The 26,550-nt window shown below is 36.3% G+C and overlaps 1 protein-coding gene across 1 annotated transcript in view; it reads left to right on the top strand.

The window, feature by feature from the left end:
• NBAS (NBAS subunit of NRZ tethering complex) overlaps positions 1 to 26,550 on the top strand; it is a 161,484-nt gene that overhangs the window by 13,615 nt on the left and 121,319 nt on the right. Inside the window, exons 10-21 of the mRNA XM_066179945.1 lie at positions 1,450 to 1,588; positions 3,032 to 3,097; positions 6,582 to 6,710; positions 8,549 to 8,612; positions 9,915 to 10,108; positions 11,200 to 11,457; positions 12,266 to 12,391; positions 13,666 to 13,817; positions 14,570 to 14,704; positions 14,980 to 15,058; positions 15,774 to 15,878; positions 16,162 to 16,298. Of these exons, the coding sequence (XP_066036042.1) occupies positions 1,450 to 1,588; positions 3,032 to 3,097; positions 6,582 to 6,710; positions 8,549 to 8,612; positions 9,915 to 10,108; positions 11,200 to 11,457; positions 12,266 to 12,391; positions 13,666 to 13,817; positions 14,570 to 14,704; positions 14,980 to 15,058; positions 15,774 to 15,878; positions 16,162 to 16,298 (1,584 nt within the window). The remainder of the gene's footprint in view (positions 1 to 1,449; positions 1,589 to 3,031; positions 3,098 to 6,581; positions 6,711 to 8,548; positions 8,613 to 9,914; positions 10,109 to 11,199; positions 11,458 to 12,265; positions 12,392 to 13,665; positions 13,818 to 14,569; positions 14,705 to 14,979; positions 15,059 to 15,773; positions 15,879 to 16,161; positions 16,299 to 26,550) is intronic.

Genomic DNA, 26,550 nt, shown 5'->3' with positions numbered 1-26,550 from the left:
CATGGTAGTGTTTGGTCATAGGTTAAGCTTGATGATCTCGGAGGTTCTTTTCCAGCCTAACTGGTGATGTGATTCTGTCATTCATCCATGGTACAAAATCATCCTGCTGTACATTTGTGACTAGCAGAAGACCTGGGAATACTAAGTAAATTTTACTGATGTCTTAAAAAGGATTAAATGTGGAAGGAATTTTTTTTCCTTTATTCTTTCAGTTGACTTTTGCAGGTGTAGTTTTGGCATCCCCAGTGGCCAGAGCTGTGCTGTGTGAGTGGCAGCTGCTACTGGGGGCAGAGCACTTCGGGCATGGTGTGGCCTTGGGAAAGGGATAATGGAGCATTCCCAGGGCGGAGCTTTGGGCTCCTACAGTTGTACCTTTTTTTGTACATACTTTTTTACCTTTTGATGGGTGATTCATTACAATGTTGCTTCCAAACAAACTTAGACACCTATTCTCCAAGTTTTCATCAAAGCAGTCGTCAGTTAAATATAGAGGCACTTGTTAATAAGGTGAAAAGGCTTCAAGGGCAAATACTTTGATACAGTTCAGTGGTGATCAGCAATAATTATAAGACTTACATAAAAGTTTATAGAGTGCCACATACAGTGTGTAACAAAATTATTACATGTATGATTGATTACAGTGGGTTTAGAAAACAGAATTGATGTCGTCATAGGACACTAAAGAAAGATGAGAGACTCCAAATATTTCAGAAAGCAAAGAATAGAAAAAAGGTTTTATTGTCTAATTCTTACTACCTTTTATAAGGTGTTCTGATACAGACTTAACACGATTGGTGAATAGGAACGACACGTCTCCATTGGTTAAACTAGAGAAATGGTGAAACAGCACCTGGAGAAAGATTGTTTTGAGACAGGATAGTTGTTTGCCAAGATTGTTTTGAGAAGAAGTTTTCTTAAGAAATTTTTCCTTGGGAAAAAGTTAGCAGCTGCTAGCAGGCTAAAATCTCTCAGACCCAGAAATATCAGGCCTACAAATTGACAAACCTTAGTGCGTTCAGTCCTTCAGTGAAAGAGAAGTAGCTTTTGTACCACATGTGAGTAAATGGCACTCTGATGCTTAAACAGAATAATCAGAACTTGTCATATGCTTAAGCAGTAATTTTTTTTCATTTTTGAGGGTAAGGAGGGAACTCAAACTTGTGGCCAGACTTATTTTACTTTAGATGTTGGGAATTATGACTTACCTGGAAAGCTAGAGATGAGAATGAATAGGTATGCATACAAATAACAGATGTTACTTAAACAATATAGAAGTATTTTTAGATTTCAGGGTGTTTATTCACAGACAAAGTTTACTGTGGCTGTTAAGTGTCTTGGTGTATTTAGCCTTTTGTTACTCTAAGAAAACTGCTGTAGACCTAAGAAAACTGAAAAAAGAAAAAGTGTGGCGGTATATGAGATCATAATACATCTTTATGTATTTTACAGGCTTCTCCTTGTAGGAGGCTGTGAAACAGATGAAGATGGAGTATCTACAGCAGCTGGTTGTGGGATATCTGCTTGGAGAATTCTGTCAGGCTCTCCCCATTACAAACAAGTCACTAGTTACGAAGATGATGTTAGAACAGTAAGTATGTGTCCTCATTTTACTGGATGAATATTGTCTCTGGAAGCTCAATAAGTATCTCTTTAGGAAAGATGAACTTAATGTGATGTTTTGCTGTTTTCTAAGCTGTGATATGAATGTCTAAACAGTTATCTTTTTCCCCACAGCATCTGTCTGTTTTTGTTTTTTCTGTAGTATGATTTAAACTATAAGTTTTTAATTATCATTTGTGGTTTTAAAACAAAAAACAGGAAGAAAAGAGTCTGTAAATTTCCAAGCTCCAATATTTTTTGCTCTTAGTTGTACATTGGGATATGTTACCTGTCTTTGTCGGAAAAAAAAAAAAATAGTTTGTTCTTCTATTACTTCAGAACAAAAGGCAGCACACCTGAATATAAATGTTTCAGTTTAATTCTGGCTCTTGATTTCTTTTGCTTCTAATGGAAATAAATGTTTGATTTGGTAACAACTTGGTTATGCTGAAATCCATTTACTATATAAATTCCAGTGTTTACTTTTACATAGGTATTGCTTAGTATTACAAGCGAGTTGTTAATTTAATTGCAAATGAGTAAGGTTTTTCTGTGACATGTTATATACCTACTGAAGTGGACAGATTATACAAACTGGATTTTATTATGCTTGCACTGTTTTAAAATAGGCAGTCTTATGGCAGTTTAAAAATTGTAACATCATAGAATATGCTGAGCTGGAAGAGACCCACAAAGATCATCAGGTCCAACTCCTGACCCTGCACAGGACACCTTGAGTCACACCATGTGCTTGAGAGAATTGTCCAGATGCTTCTTGAGCTCTGTCAGGCTGGTGCGGTGACCACTGCCCTGGGGAGCCTGTTCAGTGCCCAACCACCCTCTGGGTGAAGAACCTTTTCCTAATATCCAACCTAAGCCTCCCCTGATGCAACTTCAGGCCATTCCCTCAGGTCCTGTCCCTGGTCACTACAGAGCAGAGATCAGTGTCTCCCCCTTCTTTCCCCCTCACAAGGAAGTTGTAACTGCAGTGAGGTCTCCCCTCAGTCTCCTCCAGGCTGAACAGACCAAGTGATCTCAGTCACCCCTCATTCCTCTTCACCATCCTTGTGACCTCCTTTGGACAGAGTAATCTAATCTTAATCCCTTTCATATATTGTAGCACTGCTGACTCATTCAACTCCCTGTCGACCAGGACCCCCAGGTCCCTTTCCCCAGCACTGCTCTCCAGCCTCTCATTCCCCAGTCTGTGCATACAGCCGGGGTTGTCCCAAATACACTATCTGGCACTTGACCTTGTTAAGCTTCATACAGTTGGTGATTGCCCATCTCTCTGATTTGTCAAGGTCTTTCTGCAGAGCCTCTAAAGAATCTTGCAGAGTTGTTTTAGTATTTTAAATATGACTTAATATTTGGTACGTAAAACAGTGAATGAAATTATTTTTCATTTTATAATTTCTTTCTGTTCTTACAGGCAAAGAGAAGAGGATTATTAAGGATTATGAATTTAAGATTTTACAGCAGGCGAGGAACAGAACAGGTATTAAGATCTAGGTCTACCTCAGAAATGTATTTTACTAACATAATTGTCCATTAATGACTACCTAAGAGACTGACTGTGAAAATAGGTTTTAATTTATGCAACTTAGGAATTAACATTCTATTAAATTAATCAAAGAGCTTTAGCATTAAATGGAGTATCTGGCCACTTATTTGGCTTTCTTAAAAATCCAGTTAGGTCATTTGCTGAAGCTTGAATTGCTGGGTTTCAGGATCTGGTCTAGAGATGTAGAGTTCAATATTAAATGTAAACCCTTATTCAAAAAAGAAGGTATAAGAAGCTGCCTAATTATTTGTCAATGAATGTGATAATCAGACCATGTTAGATGTGTTATATATTTTACAAGAAGAAAGTAGATTGTGATGATGTTTCTCAAATATATGCCCAAGAAATGAAGAATAAGAACAAAACTTGGCCTTCTGCACTATACCTGTCCTACTAGAAAACAACAAAAAATCCTTAGCCGACGATTTTCACACCATGTGGGGAAGAAAAAATGGGTGGATACAAACTAATCATTCATGGCCTAAATAGGGCAGATACAAGGGCTTTATTTTTACAGTCGGAGATATTATGGAAACATTTTGCTAAGTAGCTTCAGAAGTTTATGAGAGGACTGACTTCTGCTCCCAGGATGCATGTAAACCTAGTGAAACTGCTGATCAGAATCAACTTATTCTTAACAAACTCTGGCTGCGGACCTTGTGTTCTCCTCTGCCCTGAATGAGTTAAATCTTGAATCTCATGCTGAGGTGTAGGTGTGTGCTTTCTGTATTTCTAAGATGATGTACACAGTGATCATGTCTTTCTTCATACCTTAGGAACTTCACTTGCAGTACTGCACTTCCTTTTCTTATCTCTTGTCTACTCATCATATGTAGCCTTGATTTGATTCCTTTTTCTATCCCCCTTTCCCTTGCAGAAAAATTTCTTATCCCTTCTTTGCTTTACAAGGAAAGAACAGTAGAGTCTGTCTACCACCTTCACTCTGTGTCCTCCTGAGAGAAAAAATGGCTGATCTGAGTTGGAAATGACCTTGATAGATTTTTTAGGATGTTTCGGGTGACTGGTTAAAAGAAGTTGGCTGCTTGATTGGAAAGGGAAAAGAAATTTTTCTGAATCTTTATCAAGGGTGGAACAGGGAGAGGTTTTATTTCCTTCACTGAAAATGCTAAAGCTGACTTAAGATTTATTTGCTGAAAAGCTTGTACTGCATGTAGCTGTACTAAACTTCGACTTCATTGTACTTGCAAGTACTAAATTAATGAAGAAATGTGGAGGCTTATTCATCCTTGAATGTTTTAATACAATGTCAGAGATTATGGCTTAAATATGTAAGGTATAGTTTTTATTCCTAGTGTGAAATTAACACCAGGGTTAAAAAATGACAGGCACAGCAGCTAGAGGACTTGTATATTAGTACTGGCTACACTGGGATTTGATCCTTAGTGTTGTTAAATGACACTTAAAAATGTGAAGTGCCAGCCTGCTGAGTTTCTCAACATCTTGTTTTCCTGTTCCCTTAAGCTGATGAGCTGTTTATGGTGGCAGCATTGTCTGCTTTGGCAAAGGACTGATGAATTTTTATAGATAAGGGGGCTTGGGTGATAAATTTGAGTGTGTTAATGGCCACCCAATAACTAAATCTCACAGCCAGAGAATTATTACTGACTGCTGAGTAAACATTTACCCCCTTTCAAAATCTGTGATGTACACCACAGATCAGTTATCTGAATGGGTTATTTATTTTAGCTCTGTATTTCTAGGTCCTTTAACAATCTTTTGTTCTTTGTGCATGCAAATTGACTTGAAAGAGAGAATTGCCATTTGAAGGCATATGCAATTCCTGGGGAAACTACAGTTGAAAGTGCAGTACTCCAGCTGCCTAAGAATATAGTCACAGAATATGAATATTTTCTAATATAAATAATTCTTAATGGGTTTAAAAATCTCCTTAATGCTCTCCTTTTCAATTAAAAACACATTTTAGGCATGGAGTTAAGGAGTGCTCTAAACAGCTGCAAACCACTTTACAACAGTGAACAGATTTCTTGATTGTTATTGCTTCTATGGCATGCCTAGAACTTATAAACCCTAAGAAATAAAAAAATAATAATTTAAAAAACCCCTAATCCAAAGAAACACACTGACCTTAAAGGAATATTTTTATCTTCAAATCATACCTGTCAGTAATGTTCTGTAGAAAAGCCATTAAAACATCTTAATTGATGGATGTCAACTAACCTTTCTGTGGTTCATTTATGCTGGGGTATTTTCTGAGAGGGGAGGTGCTGGCCTAAAAATTGGTCAGCTGCAAACTTGGGCAATTTTAACTATGAATCCTTATTAAAACGTTTTTTAAAGTGAGCTAACAAAATGGAATTTTATGAACAATGTAATTTTTGGGAATCTGCATCCTGTTGTCTTTGAGGGAAGACAGGACACTTTAAGAACTGAATGGTCTTTCTGAAAATGTGGACTTTTGTTGGGAGAGGGGTGAATAAATCTAAAATGTATTTTCAGAAATTACTATTCATTTGAGTTTAAAGTTTAAGTGTGTATTTAGAGTGTCTTGTGGAAATAGTGTACAGATCGAGTTGTAAATGTGCAGGATTTTGTGAATCCTTAAGAATGTATTTTGTTAGAAGTATGTTTTGCCTCTTAAGGTATCCAGAGCTGAAGGAGAGCTTAATCCAGGAGAATTTTTGTAGCCTTGATGAAGTTAACTTAAAAATGCTGAATTATTTTATCTGTATGGACTTAATCTGATATTCACTATGTTACTACTTGGTGTAAATCACTCAAGAGATTCTTGGATTCTAATTCAGTGTCCTGAAATGAACAGTGTGGTCCTCAAAGATTTCTTAATGTCCGTGTTTCTTGTATCCCCCCCCTTTTTTTTTTTCTTTTCCTTTAATTTAAGAATTTGATTTGTAATTATGCCACCCAGAAGTGTGCTCCCTGGGAGAAAGAGCTGTACTAAGCTGTGGTTTGGTAATGGTCTTCCTTGGGTGGATCAGAGAGTCAGGATAGTAGAAACTGAGACTGCTGAATGGTTTTTCACTACAGAAAACAACCTGCAGTTTTCCCTCTAAGTAGCTCTGCATTGCTGTCAGGGCGTTCTCTTAGGAATGCTGCACTTCCAGGTTTTATTTGCCATATAACAACTTGATACAGAAGTTAACATTCCTAAAGATTAGTTCATGCTAAGATAGTGTTCTTCATTTTTGCAGGTTGGTTTTACTCTTCCATACCACACCTGATCTCTTATCTTTTCCTTTTAGAATAAGGGATTTTTTGTTTGTTTTTTTATTTAAGGCATGCTAACTTTTCAGAGTGGAAGATTGTACAATTTTTTGTTTCCCTAAAATAGAAAAAAAATATATACACGGAGGTATTTTTGGGGGTATTCTTTGGTGTATATTTATAATGTTTGTATTTGCTTGGATATCGTGTTTGGCAGGATGGAGTTTTCAAGATGAATCTTTCTCCTGATGGAGCTCTTTTGGCAGCTATTCATTTCTCAGGAAAACTGACAATCTGGTCTATTCCGTCTCTCAGACAACAAGGAGAATGGGACCAAACTGCTCAGGTAAGAAGAATGTACATGTCTAGAAACTTGGACTATATATCTTACTCCTCTGAAAGGGTGTTTTTGTAGGAGATGAGAGGAGTTTGGGTGCGTTAGCTGCATACTAGCTTCCCAGTCAGCTCCATGTTTTCAAGAGCCCTATGCTTACTTTATTATGTTATACCCATACTTTTCTATGTTATACCCATAAACTGTAAACTTGAAAAATTAATAAAAAGAACCAATTATATTGCAATGAATTTTTCATGAGGCATTTTGGTGCCAAGTAGGTAACACTGTGAGAATTAGACTACAATGCGATTAGACTGAAATGCCTTTGTAGAAGAGAAGTAGAGGCTAACAGGGGTAAATTTGTTTCAGTAGTTGAAACTAAATTCTCCTGGATGTCTTAATGTATTCCATTCCTCCCTCAAAATTTACCATATCTGGTTCCAGATGATGCTGTAGAATATTTTCTTAATCAAGTTGCTGTTAAGTCAAATGCTTTCTACCGGAATTGTTGGCAAAACTAAGTAGTGTAGCTTACATTAGGAATTGCTCAGTCACTGGCAAACTTTTATGTGACTTGGGAGAATTTAAACACTGGGAATTTAAAGCTAATTAGTTTTCAAAGATAAAAAAATAAACTTTATTTTAATTGTGACATCCATTGTGAAAAGTGAAAAATCTGAAACGATGCACACCAGTATGTGAAGTGTTCTGATTTTTGTCCCATTAATTTCTTGACTAATAGATAAAGACTTTTCACTTGAAGTGCTGTGTGTTATGTTTGAAACTGATGAGACATAAACCAATATCAGTTCCAAACAGGGTAAACAAATAGTACTGATTTATAATTTCAGGCTTATTTAGAAAAACATTTTTAACCAGCAAGCAAAACAAATAAAAAGTCAAAGAAATTCTGCTCTAGTGTTGGGATAAGTGTTGTGTGTTTAAATATGCATATCAGTTTATCTCTATTTTTAATATACACATCGGACAAATTTTGCTCAAGCATGCTTATAGTGACTTGTATTTTTTCTTTCTTTTTAGCAATAATGAATATGTATTCTGAAACAGCATTTGGACCTTTATAATTCAGTGAGGGTCATATAAAGGAGTATTTAGTGCTTGACTGGTCTCAAAATTTTTTTAAAGGTGAACCTGGTGTTCAAGTATAATGTGTATTTTCATAGTATGTGTGAAATTAACTTAGAGTGGTCTCATGTTTACTTTTAATTAGTAGACTCTTCTCTTTCTACTGAAAAATCAAGTCTGAAAAACACCTTCTGCTTGACCCAAATGTGCTTTAGTTATTTCAGCTTCCTGTACTTCCACTGTTTTGCACTTGGGGGCAGGATTTCTGTCGCTGCTAAATCACGTTTAAATTGGCAGCACTGCAACGTAGTTCTAAACTTTGCAATGCATCAATTAATAATGCTGCTTCTTTTCTTACACTAGTCTTGAAAGGGGTTTTATAATTCTGAAAATAGCTGGGGAAAATACTTAAAAAACTGTGCTAGAGTGTCACCCAGGACCACTACACGCACTCTTTTGGAGATTATTTTATGTGCCTGCAGTCCTGCGTATAGACATGAAAAGCAAAGACTTGGCTTTTGATTGCTGGAGAACTTTTATTTCAGAAATCATTAGGGTATGACTGCTGTTTAAAGCTGGTCAGGCCATGACTTGTGGTTTTGGTTTTTTTGTTTTTTTGTACTGCAGCAGTTGTATGTTTATGCTTGAGAAGAGTTTGAATTTATAGGGAGAATTTTAATTGAAAAATGAGTGGGTCAACAGCCAAGTAAATAAACACGTTCTTTGTTACAAAGAATTGATTATATTTTTTTTTTTTTTAGCCAGGTTATGATGAGCTTAACCCGGACTGGAGACTCTCTAGTGAAAAAAGAAAGAAAATAAAAGGTATGCAGTACAGTTAGATCATTATTTTATATCACTGTGTAGTTAAAAATAGTAATGCAAATATATGAAGGCTGAAACGGCTTAATTAAATCTCAGTCAGGTTGCCAAAATTGCATGATTTGAATTTGTAGCATGGCAGAGCTAAATGAGTGTTGTAATAGTTGTTTTTTTTTTTTTTTTCAGATTCTCTCTTAGGAATGCTTTTAGAGCCATAAAGAAGTTGATATTTCAGTTAGCACGGGATTTCATTTTTTCTTCCTGTGAATGCCTAATAAATCTTGAAAGCTACTGTAATTTAAAGATACCAGTTTAAAATTCTAAAAACAATTCTAAAACAATTTTCACCTTACTGGATTTATCTCATCACTCCCTACTGTATTACAAAAGTTCAGGCCAATCTGTGCAGCTATTTAGCACCTGGTTGTTGCATGGCTGTTCTAAGGGTGCAAAGATCAATAGCTGTTCTATGATTCATTTGCTGCTGCTTGTACACATCTATATTATTAAAAGATTCCTGTTTCTGTGTAATATTTTCCTTGGTCATTCTGTCTTTGGGTTAATTCATCTGATGACCTTCATAGGTAGGCTGCTGATTAACCACTATTAAAAAAGGAACAATCTGACCTGTTTCTTAGTGCTGTTTGGGGAAAGATTGTTTTTATCAGAGGAACAGAAAGTGACATGTGGGGAGCAAAATGAGCCCACTCTTGATTGATGAATATAAAATTAAAGAATATTTTATCCCATCACCCAGTTGCCATAATCAGTACAGTGACTGGAACACAGCTTCCATCCTCAGTCCTAGAGACTTTTTTTGTTTATTTGGTTTTTTAGTTTAATATTCCTAACAACCTCCTATTGAAATACATTGATATGTTTATTTGTCCTCAAAAAGCAGTGTGGCCTTTTCTGATTTTCATCAGTATTAGGTTTGTTGTCATGCTGAGGATGGCCTGATAGGTAGTGAAGTAGATCTTTATCAAAGATCAAAAATGTGTCACTTTTCTTGCAAGTAAATCAGTTGACTGTGAAATTTGTCTAAATAATTTATATATAAAATGTAATACATAATATATATATGTTATATTTGTAATTAAGTGATTTTTTTATTCTCAACAGCTTTAATAGAAAGATGGTTTAGTAAAAGATAATTGATATAAAATACAACTTAATGAACCAAGGTTGCAAATACAGCAATAAATATCTGTTAGTTTAGACCCTATTTCTTCATAATGGAAGTCTCCTCTGTTCTCACCTGAGGTTTAACATTATCTTTCTTTATATGGTGCATTCTTATTTTAGATAAAGAATCCTATTACCCATTGATAGATGTAAATTGGTGGGCAGATAATTCTGTCATCCTTGCTCGCTGCTCTGGTGCATTGACTGTGTCATCAGTCAAGACGTTGAGAAACCGGCTGGGAAAGGCGTGTGAGTGGTTTGAGAGTTCTCCTCAGGTCACTTCAGCTCACGATGGAGGATTTCTGAGTCTGGAGGTGAGCAGTGCACACAAGCAGCTATCCTTTTGGTATGCAGTGTAACAGTTTGCTTTTTTATATGTGATCATAAGGTAGGGAGGTTAAAATACAAGATATAACTACTAATAGGAGAAGTGATTCTGCTTCCTTATCTGTAGATAGGTTTTACAGAGAGTTTCTGAACTTGCTGCAGCTTAACTGTTCTAAGAAAAACTTGATAAAACAGTAAATAACTTGTGGGGAGTAGGAGCAAAACTCCTGGAAGGTTGAGTGTCAATGAGAGGAAGCTTGGAACAGAAAAGAATTTGTGTTAACAGTAACCTTGCCTTGTACGTTAGTGCATCTGAAGAGCACCACAACCATCCCTCTTCCACTTCGTAATACATGGCTCATAAAGAAAGAGTGAACACATTTCAGTTACACATGAGGAACACAGTAAAGACAGAGCCATGTAAGAGATACATCTTCTATTTATTTTTAGTAGGATTCCAGAAGGGAGTAGAATATAATAAAGTTAATCAGTAATTTTCTTAGAAATGGAGGAAATTACTCTTTTGTAAAGCTTATATTGAAATAGGTCTTAATCACCTTAATCAAAGGTTAGCATTAGAATCAGAAAATCTCGGTACACACCAAAGCTTATGTGTATGTTTTTGGGAAGTTGTATTATTCTGGAAATAATATATACAGCCAGTGACTGGCATACTACAGCCTAAGGATGTAGTCCAGAATTGCGTTGATCAGAAAACCTTGTTTGAATAGCTGAGAGTTGAAAGCACTCCTGTATGGTTCAGTAAGCTATAGAAAGCATGGGAAGATGTCTCCACTGTTCTGCTCTGTCTTGGCTGGTGCAGGAGGTGTAGTGTAAGGCAGGTGACTAAGAAGCCTTCACTTCAGTAGGTGAGGGATGAAGCCTCAGATCCAGAAGACAGATGCAGTCAGGGTTTGTGGAACAGGTTAAGCAAACTGAGAAACAAAGGGTTTAAAGGAGAGATGAAAAAAGGAAGTTGCTTCTGAAATTTGAAGTCCTGAAAGTGCAGATGTACTCTGTTCTTACTAAACTAGTTTGTGTACTAGGTGGATGCTTCTTGTTCGTGTTTTCTGTGCAGTGTGAGATGAAACTTGTTCCAAAAAGACTGCGCTTGGAGAGCAGGCCTGGTGATGAAGATGAGGGAGAAGATGACTCAGACTCAGATGATGAAACTTCTGCTAAGGACAGATATTTCAGCTACCTAAAGCAAGGCCTGTACTTTGTGACAGAAATGGAACGATTTGCTCCTCCACGGAAACGACCACGTACTATTACAAAGAATTTCCGCCTTGTCAGCTTAAGATCCACGACTCCAGAGGAACTGTACCAGAGAAAAGTAAGTCTAGAAGGAAAAGTCGCATCTCTCTTAATCATTAAATCAATAACGCTTTATTTAGAAAGAGCTTTTTATTTTTCTTTAATTCTTGTGTTGACAAAAGGATTTAGGCACATATTTCTGAGATTCTCTCAACTGAGAGTTAAGTGTGCTGTGTCACCTGATCAAAGGGATCCTTTTTGAAAACTAGCATTGTAATAACTGAAATTAGGTGATGTTTCCACTGGGAGACACTGTGCATCATTGGCTTGGCTAGACTTGGACATGTAGTCATGTGTTTTCAAGTAGTGAAAGACTTGGCAAATATATTGAATGGAATCAGTTTAACTTGTTGGCCCAGGAGTGGGTTAACTTACAGTCTTCTGTGAATGTTTTGCATGTTTTTTCAGATATATGTACAGATTAAGTCTCTGACTCATTCTTAGCAAACAGATACTGCTTCATTTTTAGGGCTGTTGGACAGACTGCTTTGTCTAGGCCATTCCAGTTGTTCTGATGGTAAACCAGCACACTCTGTATGTGTTACAGCTCCCAGGGAATGCTGATGTCAGACTAAGTATGATGGATAACTAATATGATGTTACGTAAAAAACATCATCCTTTTATTTGAGGGGAAAATCTCTGACTTTCCAGAGGTGTCTCTCAGATCTGAGTCTTACTTACCTGTATCTTGATCCACTCTTTTTCCTACCTCCCTATGCATACCCACAGTAATTATCCCTCTACCTCTTTCAACACACTGAATTAACAATTCATTGTTCAATATGGAAATCAGATGAATTTCATTTTCATGTGTTTGCTTTTTTAGATTGATAATGAAGAATATGGGGAAGCTTTGTCTTTAGCTCAAACATATGGCCTTGATTCTGATCTTGTGTACCAAAGACAGTGGAGGAAGTCGGCTGTTAATGTTGCTTCAATTCAAGACTACTTGGTGCGTTTGTGTTGTGATTTCTTCTTTTTAGGCTTTCTTATCAGACTGAATATGTTATCTTTACAGAAAGGGAATTCTCAATTGTGTTCTAATTTATGCAATGTAAATTGGTGACAGTTTGGAGAATTATCCTGCAAAGTCCATTTCATGTCATGGGTAAGAGAGCAGTTTAACTGAAGGCCTCATCTAGAAACCTTGGCAGTTAATAAAAGTCTTTCTTTCTAACTTCTCTTAATGGCAACACACTTTCTGTGTGTAATCTCTTCCCCCACATGCACCAGTAGATTATTGCCTGGCAAATGAAGAATAATAATTGGTGATATCAACTGGAGTTTAAACTTCCAATTATTATAAAAAATTAATTGGGAAGGTGAAGTTGGTATCAGTAGCTATATCACAAAGTTTGAATAACAAAATTTACAGTGACTGTAACTATGAACTGTAACTGAGCTTTTCAGTAGAATTCAACATGGGGGTTTTTTGGCTTGGAAAAAGGACTTCTAACTCAGCAGAAAAACGGTGTTGAAGTTGTACAACCTCATGGCTGTGGTAAAGTATTAGTAATAAAAATATACTATTGGTATCTAATAGTAACATATAGTTCAGTGTTAGTATAGTATTAGTAACGTAGGTGTATTAGTGTATAGATAGTAGTATAGATAGGTATGTTAGTCTAGGCTAAAGTATTACAAGAGATCAAGAGAAATGTAATCTTTTTTTTTTTTTTATTCACGTCAGATATTGACTGAATGTCAAAATTCAGCCATTCTGTATGTGATCTGTAATGTCAACCAAAGATCAGGAGATAAAGCAGATAAATGCAGTTTGTAATTCTGGTGCCTTTTCTGTCACAGAATCTTACTGGCATGTGAAGAAGAGTATATTGAAAATGACTCTAGTGGTATTGTGGAATATATACACTAGGTTTAGAAAACACATATTTTACCCCCAAACCATCACATTTTATTTAGTGTAAAAAGGAGTGACATTAATTAGAAAGTACAAATAATAAATTATGTTCCAGTTATTGTCGAAGTTCTGCTAAATCATTTGGTATTTCTGTGCGCTTTTCTGCTCTTATACTCTGAGGGAATTGTGTTTATTGTGTTCTCATCTCTTTTATTGGTTTGCATTGTCAGTCATCAGAGGAACTTGACATCATCTTCAGTGGAAGAAATACATGAGGAAACTTTAACCTCCTTAAAGTTGTCTCTGGTTCCCTTGCTTTGGATTGGACCATGTAACATTGTGTCTGTGCTCTTCTTATTGGACAGAGCAAAATCAAGAAACGTGCCTGGGTTCTTCATGAGTGCTTGGAAAGAGTTCCAGAAAATGCAGATGCTGCTAAGAAGTTGCTTCAGTATGGCTTGAAAGGCACAGACTTGGAGGCTCTTGTGGCCATAGGAAAAGGAGAAGATGGTGGCAGGTTTGGAAAGAGCTTTTTTTTTGTTTGTTTTCTTTTTAAAGAATGGTGTATAAAGTATTTTATAGTAATTCTGTAAATTTTTTTTTCTTACCCACTTGTTAAAATATTGAAAAGCTTTTTGCAGGACATAAAGAAAGGTCATTCTTTGATTCAGACTATTGTGTAGATGTCCACAAAGTACCTATATGTTTTCCTTCTGTATGTATATAAAATACAGTGTTCATTGTAAATATATGCTCTGTAATTTCTTCATCAGAGGGAATTTATGATGTTAGTATTTTACTATGAGAATCTGTTTCCCTTGTTCTGAAAGCTGAAAGCTGCAACTAACCATATAAATGTGTTTTAAGTCCCAATTGAATTGATGTAGCAGAAGCAAGACACAGTAGAGACAATTCTCATCAGTGTTCTGTTTCTGGTGATAGAAATAGAGGCTGTTCCTTCTTTGTGCAGTCTTCTATTACCACTGTGTGCTGTAGAGCTGCTGCCAATCCCACTGCTGGCTCTGGAATTTAGAAGCTTTTATCAAGTTTAGTTTTGGTTTGTTTTAGGGCAGGAGTGGAAACAAGAGTTGATGTCTCTTGTTGACTTGGGAAGAATCTCTGTTTGTTTACATCACAAAAAATCAGTATTTTTCTATAACTGCAGATTTTTAGTCAAAACCTAGACAAAAACCTGTTTTTATGTCTCTTCAAAAAGTTCACTTTTTTTTTTTGCTCTTCATTGCTTAGATTGTTGATTTTGTCTTCTAGATTTATCTTACCAGGGGAACTAGACATTGAAATTCCTTATGAAGACCTTTTGTCACCAGATGAAGAAATGGATACTAGAAAGGAAAAAGAGGCCAAGAAGCGTCAAGAACTGCTATTATCAGTAAACTTCTCAAAGTAAATGAAATGTTAGGCCATGTTTTATTCAGAATTACAGGTTTATAATAACTACACAGTTGCAAAACCATAATTAATTACTCTTCTATATATTATTCCTACTAGAAAAGTGGTTTAAATTTTAGTTGGCATTATACTGTGTCAAAGTTCTCATTTTACGTAATTTCTTGATATATCCCAGTGCAAAAAGTCATTAAAATGTGTAACCTTTGTCTTCATATGCATGTGACATAAAATATTAATGGCAAATGTGAAAATTCATGTTCTGAACACAGGCTCACCCTGGAACAGAAGGAGCTCTGCCGTAGCAGGCTGAAGCTGTTAACTTACCTCGATCGCCTCGAGACCTATGAGGTGAGTCTTGAGTTCTCACAGCACAGCTCTTCCTGCAACTTCTGCATCACGTCATCTTATCCTTTTTTGGTATTTATTGTGGTAATAATGTTTATAGCCTTGTGGAAAGGCTACAGTCTGCCATTGGAGAAAAGTAAGATGCTTTCTGTTCAAGTGCCTGTGTTTCTCCTGTTCACTGTTTGAAAAGGGTGGCTTCCAGTCCTGAGAGGTGCAGTTGGGCAAAAGCCTGCTTTGAACATCTGTGTCTGCAAGGAATGGAATTATGCAACAGCATGAGATACAGAGTTCAGGCAGGATTACTGTGATTTCCCTGTCAGTCATATTGGCAAGTTCTGTGCAGGTTCTCTGACAGATCTTTTTCTTCCATGAGCTTACCAATGTGAAAGTTTTTAGAATGCTAAACTGTATTTTACTAAGTTTTTAAATTTTAAATTTGCCGTTGGCAATGCGCACGCTCCCATTATGGCTTTTACCACAGTCCTGTAACTAATGATGTCTAAACTTTAATTAAAATAAGGCAGAAAATTGTCTTAGCTTATCAACCAAAAATGCATCTGTTTTTCTCATACTGAAACAAAAAAAACCCAACATATGTTTCAGCATATATCTCATACTTACTCATCCTAGGATAAAAAGATGTGTACACTTTTGTACACTTTTTCATGCTTTCGTAAATCTTGCATAAAAAGCAGTGTCGCTTTTTATTTTTTTAAAGGAAATCCTTGGAGGGCCTCATGCAGCTGAGCAACATTATGATGGAGAATTCTTTAAGAAGTTCAGAAATCAGAATATTGTACTTTCAGCAAGAACTTATGCTCGGGTATTAACATTTATGTTGATTGAATACAATGTTTTGGTATTGCTCTTTGCACTTCAGTGCTTTTTCCTCTTCCCTTTGAACTTGTTTAAATCTCAATTGAAATTTAAGATGGTGTCTTTGTTTGATTTTAAATAAATAAATGCTATGACCTTGACCTTTTTTTCTTTGTTGCTAAAGAAAATTTTAAAATTAACTTTTTGTTTTATTGTATGACCTAAGCTTTCTTGCTAATTTTTAGTCTAAATCAGCCTGAAGCTCTGAAATGTATTGTTCTGTTCTTTAGGAAAGCAATGTCAGAGCCCTGGAAATTTTGTTCACTTTCCATGGATCAGCTTTACTTCCACACAGACAGGCAATTCTCTCCAATTTTCCAGAGACTACTTCGCCACATGAGTATGCTTTGCTGTTACCTGAAGCTTGGTAAGGATGCATCAATAGATACTAACTCAAAGAGAGGTGATTTCTAGATTAATACATAAATTAGTTTACATGTATGGCTATCTGCTGCTATTGGTTATTATCAAGAATGGAGAGCACGTTTGCCTGTGTGGTCTTGACTTGACCAGTCATCATTTTCTACTTTACTTTGGACCTTTTGTGGAATCTTTTTGGTCTTTGATAGAACAGCAGGGATTTCAGAGCTTCTTGGCTCCATTACAAATATAAGAGGGAACATGGACTTTTCTGACCTGCAACTGCCCAGATTTTCACATGTGTAGTGAATCTAAACAAATCTTTAATTTGTTTGTGATAACAGCCAGTGTTAGGAAATGAATAATATAAGTGTTTAGGTCCCTGGAAGCAAATACATTTTTACGGATTTGTTTTGTGAAGTAATTTAACACTTAAGCAGTCAGTAACTTCAGAATCATCAATCTTCTTGCTGCTGATTCTTGATCAACTTGCTCAAGTAGAATTCTAAAAAGCTGTAAATACAGACTTTCCTACTGTTTCATTTCAGCATGAAAGGTGGTTTTACTGTAAATTTCATCTAAATTTGTATTAGGGTCTTCCTTGAACATCGTATTTATTTTCTGTATATTAATTAGAAGAGTTTTTTGCTTTTAGAGTGTTTCTTTTAGACACTTCAATTATGAAATTAGATTTTAAGCATATTGTTCCATGCTTGTAAAGGCATGGACAGATTTCATTATTTGGGATTTTACAATAGGACTTTGAAGCCTTACTTCAGAGGGAAAGTTTTGGAGGAGCTAATAGAATTTTTTTTTTGTAGTCTTCCATTATTATAGTTAAGCTTTTCACTTCAAGGTTTTACCAGTCCCATTTGGGCAGTTCTCCTTCTAGAATAGGGTTTTTCAATTCATCAAGTTATTCTCCTGAAACTTTTCCTAACTTAAAATATTTACCGGTTTTGTTGTCTCGGAAGAGAAAGAACAGTCTTTATTTCATGATAGTTAATGCTTTCCTTTTTATTTGTTGGTAGTATTGAGAACACATTTAGTGATGTAGTTAAGGTGTGAAAACACTTGTTTCATCCTTTTCTATGAGGTAAAAGGACCATGAAGAGAAATTATTGCAACATTTATAAAATTGGTAAAAGTATTCCAATCTTTCCCTTTTGTTAAGGTTTAGAATGTGAGACATAGGGAAGAATGTTCATCTTTAAAGTGGTTATGATCTATTGTTGGTCATGAATAGGCTCTTTGTTTTTCTGAAGGGTTATTTGTTCTTGGTTTTGGTTTTTATTTTGTTGTTTGGTTTGTTTACAAAACTGACTTATGTGCCAAGAGCCAAGATGACAGCTAAAATAAAGCATTTCACTAGTGATCTAGTAGTAAAAATGTGAAGTTATGGGCTAAGAACTTAGTTTTGTCTGCTATTGAAAAATGAAAGTATATATTTTGAATCTTTATTCTCATAGTAGACAGAACTTTCCAGTGCTAGGATCAGGTATGTGCAGGTTCATGCTTTTTATCTCCCAGACTGCAGAACAGACAGTACTGTGTGTCTTTTGAAGTTTTTGTCTTCGGACAACTACAAAATGAGGATGAGATCAACCCCTATATACACAAATCCCATATACTTATAGAAACACAGAAATTTACTGTATATTTGATATAACCTTTCTCTAAAACTGTTTCTCTGTTACAAAACTGATTGCTCACATAATATTGTTAAATATGCTTCCTAAACCAATATTTTATTAATGTAATTAAATTAAATACGTGCTAATGAAATAGATTTAAGTTGTATAAAGTAAAATTTTCTTACTATTTTAAGAAGGCTTCTGGCAATTCTTGTTTCATATGAATCAAAGAGAACTGAAGTTCTTAGTAATTTTTTGTGAGTTTATTGTCTTTTTAGCTCTGGCATTTGTTTTTTAAGGAGTTTATTAGTATGGATAAAATTACTGACATTCTGTAGATATGTTGTCACTGTTATGAAATGTCATTTGAGTAAGTGTGCTGTCTAGTTTTCTTCATATTAGAAGACAGTAAGTAGACATAATTTGCTGAAAATTAACTGATTGAGCAAGATTATAGTAACATTTATTCATTCCCACAGAACTTAAAAAAGTTGTAAGTAGTGACTGTAATTAATACACTTCTGAACAAAAGAAAAACATTACAAAAGTATAAATCCCAGTGTTTTAAGTGGTAGAAAAAATGTTGCAGCATTACCACATGGTGTTTTTAGCTTATGTAGCTTGTAATTACTGGGGTCTCAGGACAAGCAGTGGGAGTGAATCAATCTGTGTTGATCAACTTCGACATCAGGCAAATAGATTCTGAATCAGGAAAGCTCTGTCTGGTTTTCCTTTTGAAATTTCACACTGTTGCAGTTGGGGAAGAGGGGAAGAGGATGTACCATTCAGAAGGGTGTTTTTTTTTGTTTGGGGTTTTTGGGTTTTTTTGTTGGTTTTGGTTTTTTTTTTTTTTCAGTTGCAGAAAAGGCCGCTTTCTCATGATTTCTTTTAGCTCCTTGTTTTCCCTAAAAATTCTTGGTTGCAATGTCTGTACTAACAGATTTCAGTAGGGTATTTGGTTGCTGAGGTGCTTGTGATGAGACCACTGACACAGATCAGCTGATGGCATTGCCCCTTTAAGAGTACAGCCTGATCCAGTGGCCTTGCTTAAAGAACACCTTGTTCATGCCTTGTTGATGCCTTCTTTGCTCAGTTTCCTGCAGCTCAGACCCTCTGCTGATCAGAAACGAAAGTGGAGGTGTCTTGTGTGTCTTCATATATGTCTGTGTGTGTAGGATGATGTACTGTTTTGAATTTACTGTATTGTGTCTGTGTACATTGCACACTGTGAACAGTAAGGGACTTGATTCCCAGCTGGAGCTCTGTGAGGTGACACTCATCCCTATGGGCATTCACTACCTTTCTCTATGCTCACTTAGTTCTTCCATCTCTAGGGGAATTTGGAAGAGGAAAAACATGAGATTGTATAGCAGGTGCTGCCTTGCTTGTGCGTGGAAGGGGTGAGGTGTGTAAATAGGCACCTCCATCTAGTGCCAGGATAAGAGCACTGAAACAGCTGCTTGCTGTGCACCCCCTCCAACATAAATGCACGTACAAGTGCTGTATATGAAGAATTTCCTAACCTACACAAAATGTTTTGTGAAGGTTGTGTTATAACTGTTCAACTGCATCCTCCAGTTCTGCTGGTGATAGTAAATTCTAAGTACCTAGTGAAAGGAAACTCCTTTGGTTAGTGCATTCTGTAGGCATAAAGCAGGTGTTTTTCTTGTACTTGCACATGTCATTTACATTAGGATGGCATTTAAAGGGCAGTGTCACAAAAATTTGATGTCTTGTCAGTCACGGAAGAACTGACATAACAAATGGAGAAAAAAGTATATTTTTTTTTTTCCCTTCTCGAACAGCTTATTTGGAAATACATTTTTTTTTCCTGTATCTGCTTGTAAAAAGTCTCAAATGGTAGATATCCTTTTGTTTCTCATTTTTGGCACATATTTTATAGCTTAGCATCTTTTGGGGTTACTCAGAACAGTTCAGGAATTCTCTGTCTAAGCAGGGAATTTATGTATTCATGAGACTCTTGCAGCAGTCTGTGATTTAAGTAAGCTAAACACCTCCCTGTTTGAGAAAGAATCTGAAATACTAAGACGCATCGGTGGCTGAAAATGGTATTGGTGTCAGATTGGTATTGTGATAGGTGGACATTACTAAGTAATGTGTTTTTGCAGAACTGGGATTGTAATGTTTTCCTACTTCTTTTCATATTATTTCTCAGCTGCTTTTATAACGATGGCTCCTGTGTCTCTGCTATCTCTTATTGGGATTCATGCTCCTTCTCAAAGACCCATCAGATGCACAGACTGCATCTGTTAGTACAACTCAAATTAAGGTGGTAGGAGTTTAGGTATTCAAAGGAGATGACAGCTCTTTATAAACTCTGTTTTAATAGCTATAGCTAGTGTTCTTAATCTATAGTTAAGACTGTTGTCCTGAGGTTTTTAATTGTGATCTAGGAAAATAGTGTTTTTACCAACATTATAAATACATACCCAGAGTATTTTTCCATTTTCTAAGGTTTCTTATCCTTTGTACTAGTCTTAACTGTTGTATTGTAACATTACTGCTCACATTGTCAACTCGCAGAAGTCTGGAACTTCAAATGTATGGTTCGTCAGCAGCCATAAGTCTGCTACATTGCACATTATGCTATAGTAAAAATCTTCCCCCTAAGACAGCAACTTTTTATATGTTGCTGTGGTTTTGCTTTTTAACTTTCTCAAATACTGGTGTTCAGTTGTGACATAAAGTGAATTTTTACTGGAGAGTTGTGGGTAAACTCCATTTGCCTGATGAACTGGGATGGGAATGTGGAAGTATCTCCTAAAAACTTAGTGAAGGTTTTAAAACATGAAAATTTCTGTGTTGTTGACTTTCATCTGTGAATGAGTATGTACTACTAAGAGTTCATAAGCAGTTAACTTTGCCTTTCCATAATGATGCCTTCTTCTGAACTAGGTTTTTAGTTACTGCCTGTGGCACTGCAGCTTCAATAAAGCTCTTAGAGCTTCATCTCTTCCGTTCCTTGTATGTGCATGTAAATAGGTTTGATAACGGAAGGTCTGCAGAACTGTGTAATATATAGTCCCCTCTTTTTCATATTTTTTTTCTTGTGAAGCTGAACTCTGCCTCTGTTTTTAGTGTAATTCAGTGGTGTTCACATTAAAAGAATTAATCACATGGTCAGTTCTTTTTTGAATTTGCTTGAATTCATTTGTGTAGTGCTACAGTAAAAATAATTAGGGCACGTGTTTTATATGCATGCCTTTTTTCTTTGTGCTAACAGAAAAACAGTTCAGAGGGAGAAATGTAGTTAATACTATTTTAAGGATGTTTTTGATAGAAAAAAATAGCAGATCTTACCTTCTACTATGAAGTCAAAAAAATAATTTTTGAGAAAAGCATTAACTTGTCGTGATGACACTCATGTTCTTGTCTGGGTTGCTTTCTGGTAGGAGCAGGGATAGTTCTTGTCTATGTAAAAAATAAAGCTGTGGTTTGGAGGAAGAGAGAGTCTTCTGCAAACGGCTGGTGTGCGAATCTGGGACAACAGGAATAGCTCATTATTAGCCAGAGGCTCCTGAAGACAGTGAGCTGGCAAAAGTACCATAGATGTTGGGTGTGAGGAGTTTTTGAAGAAGAGAATGAGAACTTGAAGCCATGAGGGAGTGGTAGAGAACAGGAACTACTGGGGAGGAGGGAGGGAAGTTTCAGAGAAGGTGCTGTGCTGGAGCTGGGCTGTCATTCAGCTGAGAGAGAGCTGAGTGTGTTCAGCATGGAAGAGGTTGCAGACGGGCCAATAGCAGCCATCACATAGCTTCCTGTAGCATGTGAACAGAACTGTGGCTGTGCTCTTTGTCCACAGAACATCGACAGGATGCCCTTTGTATTTCTGTCTGCTTAATGCTGGACTCGTCCTGATGTCATCTACCATATGTGTCTTCTGCCTGCGTAGTCCTGAACTTGCAGGAGTTTGGCTTGCCTTGTCCAATCTTCTAATGAAGTGTACTGCTGCCATTGTCTCATCTGTTTGTTGTACTTTTACAGGGTTTCGAATAAAATTTCTCCCGGGAACATTCATTATGCTTTATAAATGTACACTTCTGAAGTAGTATTTTCATGATTTGGTGGCAGACAGCTTTGATCTTACTTGAAGTTCAGCTTTGTCTTTAAAATAGCTTTCACAAAATCAAAAAAGGCTATTACCTCACAATTTTGATTGTATGCACGAAGAAAAAAAACCCCAGTGAGTTTCTGAACTGTGCTTGTGTAGTGTTAGCTGACTTTTCTGATGTTTAGATTATTCATTCTAGGTTGTTTAGGAGGGAAGAAAGTTTCCCTCTCCCCAAATTTTATTAGAGGTTAACCACATCATTAAAACATAGCTTGATTTGTTTATATGAAATCAGTTATAACTTTCTCCTCTGGTGGCAGAGCTGATTCAAAAGACCTGTCATTGCAGTGTGCACAGCAGGGATTCTGAAGGTTAGTTAACTGTGGCAGCCAAAAGCAGTGGGATACCTTTTCCAGTGGTTTATGCAGATCAGTTTTTCTGAAATGCGTGATGGTTTAGGCAGCAGCTGTACTTCAGTTTTGATAAATTTGTCACATCTTACGGATATTTCTGGAAAATGAAGCACTTCTCTCTTTGCCCACCGCTTCTGTATCCTGTGGTATATTGAACAATTGGAAACCTAAAAATATGTGTAAGCAGTTCTGTAGTTGCATTTACTAGTTTACTGCTCATATAATGAAAGAAAAGAATGTTTTCATGCAATAGGAATAATGCAATACATGTCACAGCTGTTTGAGACTGTATATCTGGGATGCATTTCTTATATTTCATCCTCAACTATGGAATAATTATGATGTAACAAAACTGTTTCAGAGACATAAGATTTACAGAGCAACACAAAGTGGCACTCATTTCCCCATTGCTCTCTGAGAAGATACAGACTTTGGACAATTGAGTTTCTAAATTAAATGAGAACATTTTAGTTATTTTGTGTATGTAACACACAGTCTTCCAAATGAGGATGTAGTGAGTGTTTTTAACAATATTTTCCAGACAAGGAGACATGATTAAAAAAGACAAAGCAAAATGCCCCAAACATACTTCTAAAAACATCAATGTCTTTCACCAAAAAGATACTGTTTCATAAATGTGTTGGGGCAAATTGCACTTTGCATTCAGTGTGGATGAGTTTACAAGGGAAAAGATTTAAAGAAAAAATATTCTGAATTTTCAACTTGAAGAGTCCTGGAGACAGGCCTGTTGTATGAAATGCTTTAAGGGGTAAAAAAAGCAAACCCATGCAGTTGGTATTGGTAATGGAGAGAATTGGAATCTGACCTTAAAAGTGAGTTAGACCTTCTTCTTTTGAAAGCCTGTCCTTGGAGAGAAAAATAAATCCGCAGGTTTCACCAAATGCTGTTGGTAGGTACAGAAACTACAATAGCATGGACTTCTTTTATCAAAGAAAAGAATGGAAAGAATTGCTAAGCCAACGTAAACAATAGAGTGAAAAGAGCAATACAGGAAAAGTCAGCTGTTTTTGAAGAAATAGAGTTGAATACCTCCATAATCAGTCAATGTACTGGATTGCAATCATATTTATTCTACTGTTGAAAAGAAAAGAGAGAAGGGTAGAGGGTGGGGGAGAAACAGTGGCTCAGGAAAAAATAAAAAATACCTCAAAGCCATGCTAATATTTGCATACAGTTATAGTATGGCACAGCTGATCATTTCCTTAGTTGGGAAGGAAACTGCCTTAGGGACTACAGTGATCTGTCGCTGCCAGCCATGTCTGGAATTCCAAGTGCATGGGAATGCAGAGTTAACCTGCTTGTGTCTCTGACCTCTGTGGGATTTCAGTTACAAAAACAAACCTGCAGAGTTGCGTAGCGCAAGGAGAATGAGCTCTGGATCCAGTAACACAATGTACACTGCATATACAACAGGCTGCCTGTGCATGCTGAGTTCACCACTTCAGCCCTACTAGATCTGTCTGGTGTGCAGGGCATGTGTGGACGTTCTGATGTGCCCCCATTCAGCTGGATTTGCTGTACAGGTGTTGTAAACAAAAGCATGGTAGAAAAATGGGAGTTCTGCCTTCTTTCAGGTATGTGTTCACGTCTGTATCTCTGTCTCATCTGTATGTGTGTTTTTGAATTTTCCGACTGCAATGGTATTTTGGCACCTGACGTCTTTCTCAGCTGACTTGCTTCCATTTCAACAGCTGCTTTTCCAGAGTTTTGTTGCTCTCTGTTTCTGCATGAGTCACTGAAATTACTGACAATAGAAATCTGAGGAAAAAAATAGCCTGTGCTAGAGCATAAGTATCAGTTAAGAACAAACCTTATGACAAATGTTGAGATAAATACAGCGTTCTAATCTTTGCCTTTATAAAGGGCTTAGGTACAGGGATGTCTCATCTTTTGCTTGTGTCAAGACTGGTTTATTCCAGTCCTTGTATTTAATTCCAAATAAAAGAGTTTTTATTAACTCTTTAGAATGAGCAAAGATAGTAAGTACAGTTGGATACAGTCATGTAGGGAGCAAGAAGGAGTTACATATTTTATTAGTGTTGTTGAGAAGGTGAATGGAGTTAGGGGTCAGCTCTGAGTGGTGTGCGTTCTGCTAGGGTTTTTTTGTGGATGTGTTCTGACCTCACTAAAAAACTTGCCTGTTAAGAGTGACTTTACATAATTGCTGTTAAGAGTGACTTTACATAAACGCTGATTTCTACTAGGCTGAAAAATCTTACAGCTGTATCTTTTTTTGGTGGTGTTTTCTTTAAGCATTTAGAGAAGATGGTTTCTGAATGCTGCTTGACTCTTAGTGAGAATTTAAAAATCTAAAACTCCTTTCTCAACTTATTCCAGTGGTGAACCGGAATACTTTTTAAAAGGCAAATGGAACCAGAGCAGAAAATACTTTAAAAAGTATTTTCCATGGCTTATCTATACACCTGACTTAAAATATTTAAGTTTTTCTGCTGTGAGAAGGAAAAAAGGATAGAGGTAGACATTTTTCAGTCAAGATTGCACTGCGTGACAATTCTTTCCCATGAAATGAAAAATATTTTCCTCTAGTGTTTCACAGTGAGGTCTGTTAATAAACTTTTATGAAAGACTTCTGAAGTATGCTTTTAGCACTTCTGGAATTGAGGTGTCTGGACAACTGTAGGTTTCACTGCTGCAGAACCTTGTGCTGAAACATGAGATTGATCTTGGTAGGTTTGGCCAGAGGGCAAATGGCCAACAGTAGTTTTCAGGAGAGAAAAATAGGTACAGGCAAGCAAGCACACTGCAACATTTACTTGAAGTTTCTCAAGTGAGAAATAACATGCATCTATAATATATGACTCAGATATCCTCAACTAGGTATTTTCTAGATGTAGTAAACTTTCATGAGACTTTATTCCGGGAATTCATTCTATTTTTTAACCCAAGTTACATGGTGGTTTATCTTCTATGCTATGCAGGAGGTAGTTAACAGCTTAGTTAAGTATTGTGTTAAACAGGAGCTGCTGTTCATTCTAAACAAGGCCCAGTGTTATCAGTATTTACACTATTGTAGGAAGTAAGAACAGTGAAATATCATTTCCTATTTAAGTGAAATGATAACATGAATAACATGGTATCAGTCTTGGCATATTGTTTCTTTCTTCTAGGATTCTTCAATCTGCTCTGGCATTTATAAAAGGGAGATCATACACTTCTTGCCTCTAGTCATTCATATTGCTTGTCTTTGTACTTTTCGCCTTTTTTTTATTGCACTCTTTTGAGAAAACAGGCGGAGAGAGGCAGAGGTGCACATTGCTTCATCGCTTGATGGATTTTGGAGTTACAGGGAAAGGGGGAAGGAAAGAAACTTTCATAGAGGGCAAAGCCTGGGAACTTGACTTGAGAGAGGTCTTTCTTAACCATTACTTTTTTTAAGCAATAAACTTTCAGCTTCAGTTGATAAAATAGACCTGGGATGTTAGGGAAATTATTTTTAATGTAGTCTGTATGTAATTCGTGACTTCTGCTATCTGGAAAAGATTTTATTTTAAAGTCTATTAAAAAAATATTTGAAGCAGTTGGAATTTCATGGCAAACCCAAGTGGTTTTTGTGTTATCAGGATAGGGAAGAAAGTATTGATTTTTAGATGGAAAGAGGGAAATGCAAATTATTTCCTGAAAACAGTTAGGAGTGTGGGATGATTGCATGGCTGCAAAAAAAAGTGCTTGCCAGTGACTGTTGACTTTAGGCTGGGGTGCGTAACGCTTGTATAACAATTAAACTTTTTAGTCTCTAATAAGGATTTATCAGAGTCAGTAAAGTAACGATGTTAAGAATAATTGGAGGTTAGAAACATGTAATTTGTATTTTTATATAAGCCAGTTAAAAATGTGCAAGTTTTGCCAACTTTAATTGTAAACCTTTTGTGCTACTGAATCTGTAAAGAAATGACTTCTTAATAGGAACTGTATGTCCTGAATGTAACTTCACCACATCTATGGTAAATATGCTGGATATGACAGCAAAATTATGAATGTCTTCAGTGTGGTATTTGGCAGTACAGGCTTGGGTCAGTAGATTTTTCTTTAACTTTTTTTTTTCCATCTATTTTTTCCCTTCCAATATCATATGGAGGGATCGTAGCTTTAGGATTGTGT

The sequence above is a fragment of the Chamaea fasciata genome, unplaced genomic scaffold, assembly GCF_029207755.1.
Source record: "Chamaea fasciata isolate MVZ Bird 193981 ecotype frontalis unplaced genomic scaffold, bChaFas1.0.hap1 SCAF_3, whole genome shotgun sequence".
In the NCBI taxonomy this organism is placed as follows: Eukaryota; Metazoa; Chordata; class Aves; order Passeriformes; family Sylviidae; genus Chamaea; species Chamaea fasciata.
This window is presented reverse-complemented; position numbering and strand designations above follow the sequence as displayed.